The sequence below is a fragment of the Pseudophryne corroboree genome, chromosome 4 (assembly GCF_028390025.1).
Source record: "Pseudophryne corroboree isolate aPseCor3 chromosome 4, aPseCor3.hap2, whole genome shotgun sequence".
In the NCBI taxonomy this organism is placed as follows: Eukaryota; Metazoa; Chordata; class Amphibia; order Anura; family Myobatrachidae; genus Pseudophryne; species Pseudophryne corroboree.
The window spans coordinates 815,863,555-815,880,541 of record NC_086447.1 but is presented as its reverse complement, the minus strand read 5'-3'; the positions used below and the strand labels follow the sequence as shown (position 1 = coordinate 815,880,541).

The following is a 16,987-nucleotide window of genomic DNA, read 5'->3' as shown; positions in this document are numbered from 1 at the left end:
TCCATTACATGAAGCCCAACAATTAAATGGTTGCCTTTTATACTATTTAAATGATTTATACGATAAGCATAATTCATAGTGTACATAGGTCTTAATTTTACCTGCTCATTTTGCCTAAAGCCTCTAAACATTGACCAATTTGTACTGTTTTGGCACTTTTGTGTCACCATTATAGCAAAGTATAACACCAATCTCAGACAATTTCGGTCACTTCTCTATCCCTCATCCCAGTCCCCAATAACACCTGACAGTACTTTGATAATGTTAGTAGTAATTACTAAGGTCAGCTTACCCTATTTGTACACAATATAATAATGTAATGGATTGTGATGTATATAAGAGAGAACATCGTCTTGACCATTATCAAAAGCAAAAGTCACATTTTTGATATAAAATCTAATGAAATACAGATTATACCACATCTATTTTTCCCACTTCTAAATGGCAAATGGGAACATTCTTTTCTGCAGCAGTCCACACTTAAGTGACACGGGGTTATTCAGGTTTGTTAGCAAACCAAAAAAGCACACTATTGGGCAAAACCATGTGCACTGCAGGTGGGGCAGATTTAACGGTTCCGGTATGAATGGTCGACCATGTTATGGTCGACAGTCATTAGGTCGACCACTATTGGTCGACATTGACATGGTCGACATGGACACATGGTCGGCACATGAAAGGTCGACATGAAAAGGTCGACATGAGTTTTTTTACTTTTTTGGTGTCGTTTTTTGCGTAAAGTGACTGGGAACCCCAATTAGTGCACCGCGTCCCCTCGCATGGCTCGCCATGCTTCGGGCATGGTGCCTTCGCTCCGCTTCCGCTTCGCTCGGCACACTTTACCGTTCCAATCGTAGTCCATGTGGATCGTAAAGTATGGAAAAGTTCCCCAAAAGAAAAAAAAGTTAAAAAACTCATGTCGACCTTTTCATGTGTCGACCTTTCATGTGTCGACCATTTTCATGTGTCGACCATGTGTCCATGTTGACCATGTCAATGTCGACCAATAGTGGTCGACCTAATGACTGTCGACCATAACATGGTCGACCATGTGAACGGATACCAGATTTAACGTGCAGAGAGAGTTAGATTTGGGTGGGTTATATTGTTTCTGTGCATGGTAAGTACTGGCTGCTTTATTTTTACACTGCAATTTAGATTGTTTGAACACACCCCACCCAAATCTAGCTCTCTCTGCACTTGTTACATCTGCCCCAGTGCAGCATGGTTTTATTTATTTATTAACAGTTTCTTATATAGCACAGCAAATTCCGTTGTGCTTTACAATTGGACACAATGATAAAACAAAACTGGGTAATAAACAAACAGTCATAGAGGTAGGAAGGACCTGCTCGCAAGTTTACAATCTATAGGAAAATAGGCATTGATACACAAGGATAGGTGCTATCTATTGCATATTTGTCCACCGGATTGCAAAGGTTCTAGGTGGGTTGCATGATATCACATCACAGCAATGATGAACCATGGTCAGAAAGAAGGGAAAGTGAAGAAAGAGAAATTATGTGGAGGATATGTGCGGACTATACAGTGGGGATATAATCGGATAGGAAAGCTTATGAAGGTTGAGTGAGCGATTCTGGAATGTGATAAGCTAGTCTGAAGAATTGAGCTTTCAGGGAACGTTTGGAGACTAGGGGAGAGTCTTATTGTGCGTGGTAGGGCATTCCACAGAGTGGGTGGTTTAGCCCATTTGTGTGCTTTTCTTCGATGCAAGCGCGGAAATTCGAATCTCACCCCCCACCCCAAAAAAAACGAAAGAATCTGACCTACTTACAACTCTACGCGTGCCCCTGTGTGCGTAGTGCAGAAAGAAACTATCAATGGTAATGCAGTTGGCATACATTAAATAAGACTATAAACATTATACTGTCTGTAAGTTGCACTTCCATGCTCTGGGGCAGCAAATCTCCTATATTATGCATGGTTATTAATTGGTTATCTGGATACATTGAACATTGCAGCATTCATCTGCAGCACATAAATTCATGATTCTCAGGAAGTACAAGTATTTACTTCCCTCTTGTTAATTTCTTTTTTTTTTCAATGCATATCAAATGGATGAACCCTGTGACACATGTTGTACTGTCAGTTCCCATATAGTCGTCACATCCAGTTCTTGGTGATAACCATCAGTGATGAATTATGTAAATCGCGTTCCAACTGTATTGTTTTTGCAGACTGGTGTTTCGTGTGGTAAAAATCCAGCCAAATCCAATAGTGTTTCTTATGGTCATTCCTCCATTGTAGATATTTTGTACTGTATTTTCTTACTAGAGATTACATTTAGGAAAACCCACCCATGTGTGCAGCAGTATGTATGTGCTGTCTCATAAAGCCTGGACAGTTATTCTATTCTGTAGCCGCTGACAAACATTTATCAGTCCGCTTATAGCTCAGCTGCTGATAAAGGGTCTAATTCAGCATGAAACGCATCTGCAATGCGCTCGCATACTGAAGCCCCTGTGAGGTGTACGCATACGTTGAGATGCGACGGCATCTCACTTAGGCAAACACCTATGCCTGATTGACAATCAGAGGTATTCGCGGGGTGGGTAGGGGCGTTGACACAGCATTTTTTGGGGTGGCAATGGGGGGTTTGCGGTGTGGGTCACGATGGCTGCGTGATATCACACACAGCCGCTGCGACTCAAATCATGGCAGCCCACCGTCTGCTAGGTCTGCTTAGAGGTGGGGGGGGGATCCGGCATGCAGTGCAGACTTGCCCTGTGCTGGGCGTCCCCCTGCATGCTAAGTGAAGTGAGTTGTAGTTGTGCGAATAGTCGCACGACTAAACTCATGCTGAATCAAAGTCCAGTCCCTGAGCAATTAGTGACACTTCTCACAGTGAAATATGATGTTGTACAGAGGAAATGTGACCAGTATACTTGTGCAATGAGGAAACCTACTCATAGGAGTCAGCAAACGAATGTACTTGCATACCAGAATGCGTGTGTGCATGTATGTACATGTGAGGCAGTGTTTTAATTAACATAGGGGTGAAAAGGTTCAGTCTCGTCTGGTGCGTAATGTACAAAGTAGCATTCCAGTATTGACACTAAGCCAAGAACAGGCAAATGTGGGATTTCTTCTAGTGCAGGAACACATAGAGGGGCCTGTAACAGCCTGCACATGTCTAATTCAATATACATCTCAATTTAAGACTCTTTCGTGTTACCTTTCTAGTTTTGTTTTGTTTTTCCTTTCCTGAATGTTGCTGTAACCCGGCAGCTAGCAGGTTGTAAGATGACATATTGCTGAATAAGCGCCAAGTCTCAATCTCTCCCCTTCTCTCTCTCACAATTTGCATACACAGCCGGACAAAACACTAACTCAGTGGACGTCAAGTTGAAGAGACTTCTGGAGTCTCAGCCACAGGTGGCAAACTCTCTGTCTAATGCTGCTCAGAGGACATCACCAGAAGCCTCCGACAGAGACTTCAAGGTGAGTTAGACCACTGATTGCTAGACTCCAAATTCATGAAATTAAACTTATCTGTTTGAATGTGTCTTGTGTTCTCTATGTGTTTTATGTACAGTACAGTGTTTTTCCCACAGTCCTTACTTTGTGTCTGTCACTGATCTCTCTACTGGAGAGCCATGCCACTAACATTGTGCCACATGCAGCATGATAATACCCCCCCCCCACGCACCCACGCACACACACTCACTCACACTCTTATCTGATGGGATTTCTCGGCCTTTCTGTGCAGTTGAGGGCTTTTAACTACTATTGTGTTTTCCTGTTATGTAAATGTGCCATCTGGCACCTTTCATTTTGATAAAACTATTTAAATTTACAAAGCATATTAATATGGAGATAGCTTACAGAGGACCAGTCTCTACACAGACCAAAGTGAGCTAATGGAAGTGGCAGTTTTCATATAATAGGTTTAGAGTATAAGTGCCTGGTTATGCCATTGTGATCAAACAAATGGAGAATGGAAAACACATGCCACGTTTGAAACCATGTATATGTGTGTGTATATATATATATATATATATATATATACTATATCATATCATATACCCACATGCTGCTTCCAGTGTTGAATGTTAATGACGCATCTAAGTATGTGCGGCTCTGAGTTTGGAGCATCCTTCTAGTGACTTATGTGATTACGGAGACGCAGCATCCCGCTGCTGGGAGTGTTACAGGTATGTAAAGGAATTATGTGTTACATGAAAGTATGGATGCATTGAAACATCAAAATTACATTTCCAATGCTTTTTCACTATTTGAAGTCCCCAAGTGCCGCCATTTGTTTAGACTGTAACAGATATAAAAAAAAAATCTAGCAGTAGACAATCAAAATTATGCAAAGCATTAATTATATCAGAAGTATTTAGCTCTATTTTTTATTTATTTTATTGTTCTATCACTTGTTACATAATTGCTCTATGATTAATGACTTTTGTTGTGTGGTGGGGGGGAGAAGAAAATCTTGTATTTCATTAGCAGTCATGTGACCAGTGACCTCATCAGTGAGGAAGCAGGGAATGTTCTCAGGCAGAATTCCTCCTAGTATATTCATTTTTAGAGGTTAGTTTTAGCTGTCAAACTCATGCCCTTATTTATCAGTGAGTGATAAATTACACTGTGAGTGATGAATTGCACCAGCCAATCCGATCCTAACTGCCATTTTTCAAACCCAGCCTGTGACATGGAAGTTAGGAGCTGATTGGCTGGTGCAATTTATCACTCACAGTGAAATGCATCACTCATTGATAAATAAGGGCATTAATGTAAAAGACATTTTAACCAAGCAGCATCAAAACAACTAAAAACAGGAGCCGTATGTGTAACACACTCTGCATGTGTGATATCAATTTGTTGGAATAAAAATATACAAGGCAGCACTTTGGTTCATGTGATCATTACTGACCTAGCTACCTTTTACTATAGAATAGTTTATGCCTCAGTTGCACTTCTGTAAGATGTGCTTCATCAGCTTGTGAGCAATAAATATGGATCAAGGCCACTTTATTTCTGTCCAGTTTATAAATGTCTCTAGTTTCATGCAGTATATTAATAGGCAATATAAATTGTGATATAGCAGGGGCTCATTAGGTTTTTGTCATATTTACTTCACCCAATACTTTTGCCAACGATAACTTTTTCACCTTTCAGAACGCTATGGTAATATTTATCAAAACTTGGAGAGAGACTTTGGGTCGATTTCCTAAGCCAAGGATGGAGATAAATTGGACGGAGATGAAGTCCCACCCAATCATCTTCTAACTGCCGTGTTAGAGGCTGTGTTTGAAAAATGACAGTTATGAGCTGATTGGCTGGTACTTTATCTCTGTCCACTTTATTTCCATCCAGGGCTTAGTAAATAGACCCCAAAATAACAACCAATCAGCTTCTAGCTGTCATTTTTCAAACACAGCCTGTAAAAACACTGGAGTTGACTGGTTAGTAGTTTTCTCTCTCCAAGCTTTGATTCATCTAGTGCACAGGTTCTCAAACTCGGTCCTCAGGACCCCACACAGTGCAAGTTTTGCAGGTCTCCTCACAGAATCGCAAGTGAAATAATTAGCTCCACCTGTGTACCTTTTAAAATGTGTCAGTGAGTAATTAATACACCTGTGCACCTGCTGGGTTACCTGCAAAACATGCACTGTGTGGGGTCCTGAGGACCGAATGTGAGAACCTATGATCTAGTGCACTCTATCCTTGGGGAAACATTTTTAAAAAGAATTGCGCAGCAACTCCTCTCAGGATTTCAATAACGGTCGAAAAAAACTTAAAAACTTGTTTAATTCCAGGATAAAGCATTACTGAACGCATTAATTGTTTCAATAAAATGTTATTATTATTTTATATTTAACTTTTTACATTTTTTCCCCCCACATTGGTTAAACAGAAATCTTGTCTCTTAGCTCCACTCTGAATGTATGTACTGGTAAGCAGACTAGCGTCACTGCGCTGCTTTGGCACAACGTTTTGGATAAATTACATTTCCCCCCCCTTCATTGGAGGCATTTTTTTCTGAGTTTTAAAGCCCGCAGTTCAGAGTCTTGGCAATATATTTTGTTGCAAACTTTGATGTTTTTGAAAAGCTTATTACATTTTCTTTATTATTAAAATGTACCTTTTGGCTGCTCACTGCAGCGGCCATTTTCTACGAACTAATGAGCTCCCTGAGCCATGAGGCACTACATGTGGCATAACTAGTTTATAACAGATTTATAGGGCGAATGTTAGTTCAATACGCATTATAGCTACCACCACTGTGCAGGTGACAAGTGTACATAAAGTTTGGTCAGATTATATTTTGAGTTTGTTTTTTTTCGGGAGACACATAAAAGGCCAATTTATTAATCCTTCAAAAATAAACATAATATATATGTCCGTAGCTCAATTCCCTCTAATCTCGTTCAGAGAAGGACCAAATTATGGTAATTGAATAACTTGTTATGTGATTGTTTAGACTTTGCCTTGGCCATACATTCAGTGGAGTGTAAAAGTGGGAGGTGGGAGTGATGGGGAACCTGTCAGTGTAATATCATGATGGCTTTCAAACACTCTGAGTTTTGTGTAACTTTTCACCCACCTGCGGGTTGTTAGGGGACTCCGCTGCTGACTGAAGGGATTTCCTTCCCCTAGATAGAAAACGTCTTTGAAGTCCCAATACAATGCCTTGCTTTGCTCCCCTTACCCTGTCGGTTCCAATAAACTGGTGATGAAAGTGTGCAGTTCTAGCACCAGAAGATTCTCAGTCTCTGCGAACAAAAAGAAGCCTAGGTCAGGCCAGATTTATTTTTCCGTTTACTTCTTTCATTATTTACAGGGGGTGTTTGGTGTGCGTATGTGCATGCCCAGTGCATCGTGCATATTTCTTCCCTCTCCGCAGAAGTTTTAGTGTAAAATTAAACCAGTGCAGGATTAATACAATGAATGGAAAGGGCTAACTGAATTAGTGGGCTTAGTGGAATACATTTGTAAAGTGGCAGAAGTCCTTGGCCATACAAAGAATTCTTCAAATGGGATTTAGCAGCAAATCAGACCGATAGTCTACACATTGCTGGTCTTAAAGGAAACCCATAGGGTTGTGTTGTTTTTTAAAGCTGATTGCACACAGGATTTTTAAAGGCTTAATAAATGGAGCTTTATGAGAATGTGCAGTATTTTATGCATAATATATATATAAATATCTAAATATATACAGTATATATATATATATATATATATGTGTGTGTGTGTGTGTGTGTGTGTAAGTATGTCTGAGGTTTACATTATCCCAATATGATATATTAAACTCCAAATCCAATGTACACGCCAGCCTATAACCGATCTGGAATTGATAATTATGTGCAGTAACTAACATTTGCAAAATCAATGCATTTTATACCCCCCCAATCCCCCAGCTTGCCTTTATTATTGAATAGAAGTTGCCATAATTACAGACTATATGCCGTGTTTGTACATCTTAATGTTTGTTTCCCATAGCGACAGAACATGTAATGTTATGGGCAGGAACCCATATTTTTCCCAGGGGCAGAGTGGATAAGGAGGGGGGTACTGGCTTTGGTCCTGTGTGCTGGTGCTAATAATAATAATATTCCGTTTTACACATTGATAAACGCACCACTCTGCATTTGTCGGGAAGGATAAACTGTTCCCCTCCCCAGAGGGCTGGCGTCCCGGCCTCCTCTAGGCTGGAGAATAGGCTGCTGGTAGAACGCGCTCATTATTGATTGTCTCAATGCAGAGGAAGGGCACAGTCTTGGTAGCTTTTGATAACCAGTTCCAGCATTCAGCAGGCTTAGTTATTAGTCATGCATCTTAGCCTTCCCCTATTTACTTTCAAAACACTTAATAAAAATAATAAAAGATTAGGTGTAAAATGAAATATTTGTTTTCTACACAGGGCCGTGGTATCTGCAGCTCCCACACACCGCTGTGGTTTAGCCTTCTGGGATCTTTCATGTTGATAGACCCATTTGAATTTGCTACCAGTATTAGCATTGGAAGCCCTGTAAAAAAAAAATAACAATTGTCGCAGTAAAGGGCTTACCTATAAATCTGGCTTTGGAAAGGTATAGCTGATGAAATGTAGTTCATAGGGGTTGTATTCTAATCCTACCTTTTCAGATTTCATACAGCATTAGTGGTTTATCTGAATGGGCATAAAATTAGAAACTAGTTCTTCTTGTTATACAAGTCAGTGGGACTGTATAACGATAGAATCCCTCCATGGTAAGGTTGCTGGGAAAGGGGAAGAGATTAGCAGGGACAAGCTTTGCAATTGATATCACTTGTCTCCTGAATACACACTGTCTCATGGAAATGTTCTAGTGGATGCTGAAAGTTCCGTTTTAACTTTCGAAGGAATTTAAATGTTTTTTTATTTTTTTATTTTTTTTATTTCAGGCCTTCAGTTATGCAGATGGTTTATATTTATCTCGTCTTTGCTGGATGATTTTTATTTTATTTTTATTTATTTTTATTACACAAATGCTTTTAATAAAATAGTTTCATTTGTCGGACTTGTCAGCATGTCATTAAATTATTCTACAAATAAGGCGGAATTCAATTTGTTCCACCTCCTCCTGCCCCCCGATCATGCCAGCTGGCAGCTATTCAATTGTTGGGCACCCAAACGGGACTTTTTGCAATCGCGCCCATGACTTTAGTCTGGTTTTGCCGCTTTACTTGGCTAAACCCGACTGATATATGCACCATAAGGGGATCAACTGAAAATCATCCCGCAATCTCCCGTCACTTTAGATGGGAGATCGGGCGTGAGAAAACAATAGAATTCCGCCCATAGATTTCTTTTTGCCACTGTTATAATACAAAAGTCAAGTTAACCTATAAACTCCTGTGAATTATATGTGCATTTTGTCCTTTGTAATTGTTGATGTCTGGTAGATATAACGTCCGTCACCATGCATTGTTATGGATGTTAGAAGTCATTGTATCTCCATCCTGCCCTCTCATTGACTCTTATTCAGTATCTAGAGAACAGGTCCCAGTACTTAGATAACCTATGGCTACAAATCGGTACAGGATTAAGGGGTCTATTTACTAAGCCTTATACGGAGATAAAGTACCAACCAATCAGCTCCTAACTACCATGTCACAAGCTGGGTTTGAAAAATGACAGTTAGGAACTGGTTGGCTGGTACTTTATCTCCATCTAAGGCTTAGTAAATAGACCCCTAAATTCCACTCTGGACAAGTCTTCAGACGCTTATTTTTTTAAATATCTGAAAATGTTTTCTCTAATGTCATCCTGTATTCAGAATTAGTACTAAAAATTAAAAATTACTCCAAGAAAAAGGGTTCCCTGTACTGTGTCCCACTGAGTACCATCAGAAAAAAGCATTGCTTTTACTATTCTTGTCATTTGCAATAGCTGTTAAATAAACTTAAATCTGTGTTTCCCCATGGATATTCACATATGTATGGTTAATCTGATTTGCAGCACATTAAGTGACAGTTATTGATTTCTGATTATTTATATATCTGCTGTAATTTGTAGATGATAAATCCATGTTCTCCACCTGGAAATAGTAAAGTTTCTTAGAACTGTGCTTTAAAAGAATAGTGCAGTGTATCTATCAACTCTTTTCCTTAATATTTGCATTTACTAATAATATTTATTCTTTGCTGTCGCAGTATGATAATATAACACCCGTAGACTACAAAGCAATATTGAAACACTTGCTAGATTGCTTACTTTTAAATACAAATAATTAATAAAGAAATAGAAATAATTAGTGAATTAATGATCCCATTCATAGGAATGTTAGTTTTAATTTTCGCATAATGTTATTTCTCTATCGTCCTAGTGGATGCTGGGGTTCCTGAAAGGACCATGGGGAATAGCGGCTCCGCAGGAGACAGGGCACAAAAAGTAAAGCTTTTTCCGATCAGGTGGTGTGCACTGGCTCCTCCCCCTATGACCCTCCTCCAGACTCCAGTTAGATTTTTGTGCCCGGCCGAGAAGGGTGCAATCTAGGTGGCTCTCCTAAAGAGCTGCTTAGAAAAAGTTTAGCTAGGTTTTTTATTTTACAGTGATTCCTGCTGGCAACAGGATCACTGCAGCGAGGGACTGAGGGGAGAAGGAGTCAACTCACCTGCGTGCAGGATGGATTTGCTTCTTGGCTACTGGACATCAAGCTCCAGAGGGACGATCACAGGTACAGCCTGGATGGTCACCGGAGCCACGCCGCCGGCCCCCTTGCAGATGCTGAAGACAGAAGAGGTCCAGAATCGGCGGCTGAAGACTCCTGCAGTCTTCAAAAGGTAGCGCACAGCACTGCAGCTGTGCGCCATTTTCCTCTCAGCACACTTCACACGGCAGTCACTGAGGGTGCAGGGCGCTGGGAGGGGGGCGCCCTGGGAGGCAAAATGATTACCTATAAAGGCTAAAAATACCTCACATATAGCCCTAGAGGCTATATGGAGATATTTAACCCCTGCCTAATTTTTCTAAATAGCGGGAGACGAGCCCGCCAGAAAAGGGGCGGGGCCTATCTCCTCAGCACACGGCGCCATTTCCTCTCACAGCTCCGCTGGTCAGGACGGCTCCCAAGTCTCTCCCCTGCACTGCACTACAGAAACAGGGTAAAACAGAGAGGGGGGGGGCACATTTATGGCGATATTTTGATATAACAAAGCAGCTATAAGGGAGCACTTATTATAAGGCTATCCCTGATATATATATAGCGCTTTTTGGTGTGTGCTGGCAAACTCTCCCTCTGTCTCCCCAAAGGGCTAGTGGGTCCTGTCTTCGTTAGGAGCATTCCCTGTGTGTCTGCTGTGTGTCGGTACGTGTGTGTCGACATGTATGAGGACGATATTGGTGTGGAGGCGGAGCAATTGCCAAATATGAGGATGTCACCCCCTAGGGAGTCGACACCGGAATGGATGCCTTTATTTATGGAACTACGGGATAGTGTCAACACGCTAAAGCAGTCGTTTGACGACATGAGACGGCCGGACAATCAATTAGTGCCTGTCCAGGCGACTCAAACACCGTCAGGGGCTGTGAAACGCCCTTTGCCTCAGTCGGTCGACACAGACCCAGACACAGGCGATGACTCCAGTGGTGACGATGACGAATCAACCGTATTTTCCAGTAGGGCCACACGTTATATGATTTTGGCAATGAAGGAGGCGTTACATTTAGCTGATACTACAGGTACCACTAAACAGGGTATTATGTGGGGTATGAAAAAACTACCTATAGTTTTTCCTGAATCAGAAGAATTAAATGACGTGTGTAATGAAGCGTGGGTTGCCCCTGATAAAAAGCTGATAATTTCAAAGAAATTATTGGCATTATACCCTTTCCCGCCAGAGGTTAGGGAGCGCTGGGAAACACCTCCTAGGGTGGACAAGGCGCTAACACGCTTATCTAAACAAGTGGCGTTACCCTCTCCTGAGACGGCCGCACTTAAAGATCCATCAGATAGGAGGATGGAAAATATCCAAAAAAGTATATACACACATGCAGGTGTTATACTACGACCAGCTGTAGCGACTGCCTGGATGGGCAGTGCTGGGGTAGTTTGGTCAGAGTCCCTGATTGAAAATATTGATACCCTGGACAGGGACAATATTTTACTGTCGTTAGAACAAATAAAGGATGCATTTCTTTATATGCGTGATGCACAGAGGGATATCTGCACACTGGCATCACGGGTAAGTGCTATGTCCATTTCGGCCAGAAGAGCTTTATGGACGCGACAGTGGACAGGCGATGCGGATTCAAAACGGCATATGGAAGTTTTGCCGTATAAAGGGGAGGAGTTATTTGGAGTCGGTCTATCAGATTTGGTGGCCACGGCTACAGCCGGGAAATCCACCTTTCTACCTCAAGTCACTCCCCCACAGAAAAAGGCACCGACTTTTCAACCGCAGCCCTTTCGTTCCTTTAAAAATAAGAGAGCAAAGGGCTATTCATATCTGCCACGAGGCAAAGGTCGAGGGAAGAGACAGCAACACGCAGCTCCTTCCCAGGAACAGAAGCCCTCCCCGGCTTCTACAAAAGCCTCAGCATGACGCTGGGGCTTCTCAAGCGGACTCGGGGACGGTGGGCGGTCGTCTCAAAAATTACAGCGCGCAGTGGGCTCACTCGCAGGTAGATCCCTGGATCCTGCAGATAATATCTCAAGGGTACAGGTTGGAATTAGAGACGGATCCACCTCGCCGTTTCCTGAAGTCTGCTTTACCAACGTCCCCCTCCGAAAGGGAGACGGTTTTGGAAGCCATTCACAAGCTGTACTCTCAGCAGGTGATAGTCAAGGTACCTCTTCTACAACAAGGGAAGGGGTATTATTCCACTCTTTTTGTGGTACCGAAGCCGGATGGCTCGGTAAGGCCTATTCTAAATCTGAAGTCCTTGAACCTGTACATAAAGAAGTTCAAGTTCAAAATGGAGTCACTCAGAGCAGTGATAGCGAACCTGGAAGAGGGGGACTTTCTGGTATCCTTGGACATCAAGGATGCGTATCTCCACGTTCCAATTTACCCCTCACACCAGGGGTACCTCAGGTTCGTTGTACAAAACTGTCACTATCAGTTTCAGACGCTGCCGTTCGGATTGTCCACGGCACCTCGGATCTTTACAAAGGTAATGGCCGAGATGATGATTCTTCTTCGAAGAAAAGGCGTATTAATTATCCCATACTTGGACGATCTCCTAATAAGGGCGAGGTCCAGAGAACAGCTACAGATGGGCTTAGCACTGTCTCAAGAAGTGCTAAAACAGCACGGGTGGATTCTGAATATTCCAAAATCCCAGTTAATGCCGACAACTCGTCTGCTGTTCCTAGGGATGATTCTGGACACGGTTCAGAAAAAGGTTTTTCTCCCGGAGGAAAAAGCCAAGGAGTTATCCGAGCTTGTCAGGAACCTCCTAAAACCAGGAAAGGTGTCTGTACATCAATGCACAAGAGTCCTGGGAAAAATGGTGGCTTCTTACGAAGCAATTCCATTCGGCAGATTCCACGCAAGAATTTTCCAAAGGGATCTGTTGGACAAATGGTCAGGGTCGCATCTTCAGATGCACCTACGGATAACCCTGTCTCCAAGGACAAGGGTGTCTCTTCTGTGGTGGTTGCAGAGTCCTCATCTATTGGAGGGCCGCAGATTCGGCATACAGGATTGGATCCTGGTGACCACGGACGCCAGCCTGAGAGGCTGGGGAGCAGTCACACAAGGAAGAAACTTCCAGGGAGTATGGACGAGCCTGGAAACGTCTCTTCACATAAACATTCTGGAACTAAGAGCAATATACAATGCTCTAAGCCAGGCAGAACCTCTGCTTCAGGGAAAACCGGTGTTGATCCAGTCGGACAACATCACGGCAGTCGCCCATGTGAACAGACAGGGCGGCACAAGAAGCAGGAGTGCAATGGCAGAAGCTGCAAGGATTCTTCGCTGGGCAGAGAATCATGTGATAGCACTGTCAGCAGTGTTCATCCCGGGAGTGGACAACTGGGAAGCAGACTTCCTCAGCAGACACGATCTTCACCCGGGAGAGTGGGGACTTCATCCAGAAGTCTTCCACATGCTGGTAACCCGTTGGGAAAGACCAATGGTGGACATGATGGCGTCTCGCCTCAACAAAAAACTGGACAGGTATTGCGCCAGGTCAAGAGATCCGCAGGCAATAGCTGTGGACGCGCTGGTAACGCCTTGGGTGTACCAGTCGGTGTATGTGTTTCCTCCTCTGCCTCTCATACCAAAAGTATTGAGAATTATACGGCAAAGAGGCGTAAGAACGATACTAGTGGTTCCGGATTGGCCAAGAAGGACTTGGTACCCGGAACTTCAAGAGATGATCACGGAAGATCCGTGGCCTCTACCTCTAAGGAGGGACTTGCTTCAGCAGGGTCCCTGTCTGTTTCAAGACTTACCGCGGCTGCGTTTGACGGCATGGCGGTTGAACGCCGGATCCTAATGGAAAAAGGCATGCCGGAAGAAGTCATTCCTACTTTGATTAAAGCAAGGAAAGAAGTAACCGTGCAACATTATCACCGAATTTGGCGAAAATATGTTGCGTGGTGCGAAGATCGGAGTGCTCCGACGGAGGAATTTCAACTGGGTCGATTCCTACATTTCCTGCAATCAGGATTGTCTATGGGTCTCAAATTGGGATCTATTAAGGTTCAAATTTCGGCCCTGTCGATTTTCTTTCAAAAAGAATTGGCTTCAGTCCCTGAAGTCCAGACCTTTGTTAAGGGAGTGCTGCATATACAGCCCCCTGTGGTGCCTCCAGTGGCACCGTGGGATCTCAATGTAGTTTTGGATTTTCTAAAATCTCATTGGTTTGAACCACTAAATAAGGTGGATTTGAAATATCTCACTTGGAAAGTGACCATGCTTCTAGCCCTGGCTTCTGCCAGGAGAGTGTCAGAATTGGCAGCTTTATCTTACAAAAGCCCATATCTGATTTTCCATTCGGACAGGGCAGAACTGCGGACTCGTCCGCATTTTCTCCCTAAGGTGGTGTCAGCATTTCATCTGAACCAGCCTATTGTAGTGCCTGCGGCTACAAGTGACTTGGAGGACTCCAAGTTACTGGACGTTGTCAGAGCATTAAAAATATATATTGCAAGAACAGCTGGAGTCAGAAAATCTGACTCGTTGTTTATATTGTATGCACCCAACAAGATGGGTGCTCCTGCGTCTAAGCAGACGATTGCTCGTTGGATCTGTAGCACAATCCAACTGGCACATTCTGTGGCAGGCCTGCCACAGCCTAAATCTGTAAAGGCCCACTCCACAAGGAAGGTGGGCTCATCTTGGGCGGCTGCCCGAGGGGTCTCGGCATTACAACTTTGCCGAGCAGCTACGTGGTCAGGGGAGAACACGTTTGTAAAATTTTACAAATTTGATACTCTGGCTAAGGAGGACCTGGAGTTCTCTCATTCGGTGCTGCAGAGTCATCCGCACTCTCCCGCCCGTTTGGGAGCTTTGGTATAATCCCCATGGTCCTTTCAGGAACCCCAGCATCCACTAGGACGATAGAGAAAATAAGATTTTACTTACCGATAAATCTATTTCTCGGAGTCCGTAGTGGATGCTGGGCGCCCATCCCAAGTGCGGATTATCTGCATACATTGTACATAGTTATTGTTAACTTATTCGGGTTATTGTTGTAGGAAGCCATCTTTCAGAGGCTCCGCTGTTATCATACTGTTAACTGGGTTTAGATCACAAGTTGTACGGTGTGATTGGTGTGGCTGGTATGAGTCTTACCCGGGATTCAAAATCCTCCCTTATTGTGTACGCTCGTCCGGGCACAGTACCTAACTGGAGTCTGGAGGAGGGTCATAGGGGGAGGAGCCAGTGCACACCACCTGATCGGAAAAAGCTTTACTTTTTGTGCCCTGTCTCCTGCGGAGCCGCTATTCCCCATGGTCCTTTCAGGAACCCCAGCATCCACTACGGACTCCGAGAAATAGATTTATCGGTAAGTAAAATCTTATTTTTACAAATATTTCCAGTACATCTTAATGTTAGCGTTGTGTGTGCTGTCCAGTAGGCGAACAGACATTTGTCTTTAGGGTTTATTTTCCCTGAGACCCTCCACAGATGGTTGTATGACTTTCTTTCATTAGATTGTGTGTATTTAGAACTTTTATTGGCTGTACTTGTATAGACTGTTCTGTTAATATGTGCGTTAACGCAAGGTTCTACTTAATCGTAGACACAGTATGGGCAAAGTTGATTGCTTCTTGTTTTTTTTCCAGAATGGTACTGAAGAGCCTGCTGCAGACAGACATCACAAACCTTTGGATCGCTTCAAGAATCCTGTTGTGATCAACAAAGATTTAACAGTCAGGAAAATCGAATTAGAGTCATACAGTCAATGGGTGGAAACCTGGCCAGGTATTGAAAGTACCTCACACACTTTGATTTTACTGTATAAACCGCTTTTACTTATCAAAATATTTCCAGCATAATGTTTGTCCTATGCTGTAGAGCACAGGTTCTCAAACTCGGTCCTCAGGACCCCACACGGTTCATGTTTTGCAGGTTACCTGTAGATTTTTAAAATGTGACAGTTGGTGATACACAGTGCAGCTGCTGGGTAAAATGGAAAACCTGAACCGTGTGGGGTCCTGAGGACCGAGTTTGAGAACCACTGCTGTAGAGAAACCAGCCATTGCTTGTGAAGGTGGTATATCTCTGTCTTGCATGGTTCCAGGCAGATCGGATGCCAGAACATCTTTATTTGGGTTGCAGTTTCCTAGGTAACAACAAATGTTTTGTGCAGGCTACACATTGATAGATTCATACACAGTTGAGAAATGTGATCAGGGGCGGATCCAGAAGAAAATGATAGGGGGGGGCACCATGGAAGGGGAAGTACATTTGCGTGCGGCTTCGGTGCATGTGAGGTGGCGCTTCTTATACAATGCCCACAGTTGTAGCGCTCATTATGCAATGTCCACTGTACTGGTAGTGCCCCTTATATAGACCCCATAGTAGTGGTGCCCCTTATGCAATGCCCGTATTGCCCCCAGTAGTAATGTTGCCTGTAGTAATGCCCGCAGTCATTTAGTGAGTGTGGCCAATTAAAATGAGACGTGATACACAGACATATGCCCCCAATAGTGCAGTGCCAAATCCACAATTGCACCCACAGTGCCAGATCCACAATTGCTCCCACAGTGCCAGATCCACAATTGCTCCCACAGTGCCAGATCCACAAATGCCCCCACAGTGCCAGATCCAAAAATGCCCTCACAGTGCCAGATCCACAAATGCCCCCACAGTGCCAGATCCACAAATGCCCCCACAGTGCTAGATCCAAAAATGCCCCCACAGTGCCAGATCCAGAAATGCCCCCACAGTGCCAGATCCAGAAATGCCCCCACAGTACCAGATCCAAAAATGCCCCTACAGTGCCAGATCCAAAAATGCCCCTACAGTGCCAGATCCAAAAATGCCCCCACAGTGCCAGGTATACAAATGCCCCCACATTGCCAGGTAAACA

The 16,987-nt window shown here is 43.4% G+C and overlaps 1 protein-coding gene across 10 annotated transcripts in view; it reads left to right on the top strand.

Annotated features, from left to right (window-relative positions):
• The window catches only part of EHBP1 (EH domain binding protein 1), a 643,275-nt gene that overhangs the window by 510,637 nt on the left and 115,651 nt on the right, over positions 1 to 16,987 (top strand). For all 10 annotated transcript variants that reach the window (XM_063918463.1, XM_063918471.1, XM_063918465.1 and 7 more), the window contains 2 exons: positions 3,335 to 3,462; positions 15,738 to 15,876. In XM_063918463.1, the coding sequence (XP_063774533.1) occupies positions 3,335 to 3,462; positions 15,738 to 15,876 (267 nt within the window). The remainder of the gene's footprint in view (positions 1 to 3,334; positions 3,463 to 15,737; positions 15,877 to 16,987) is intronic.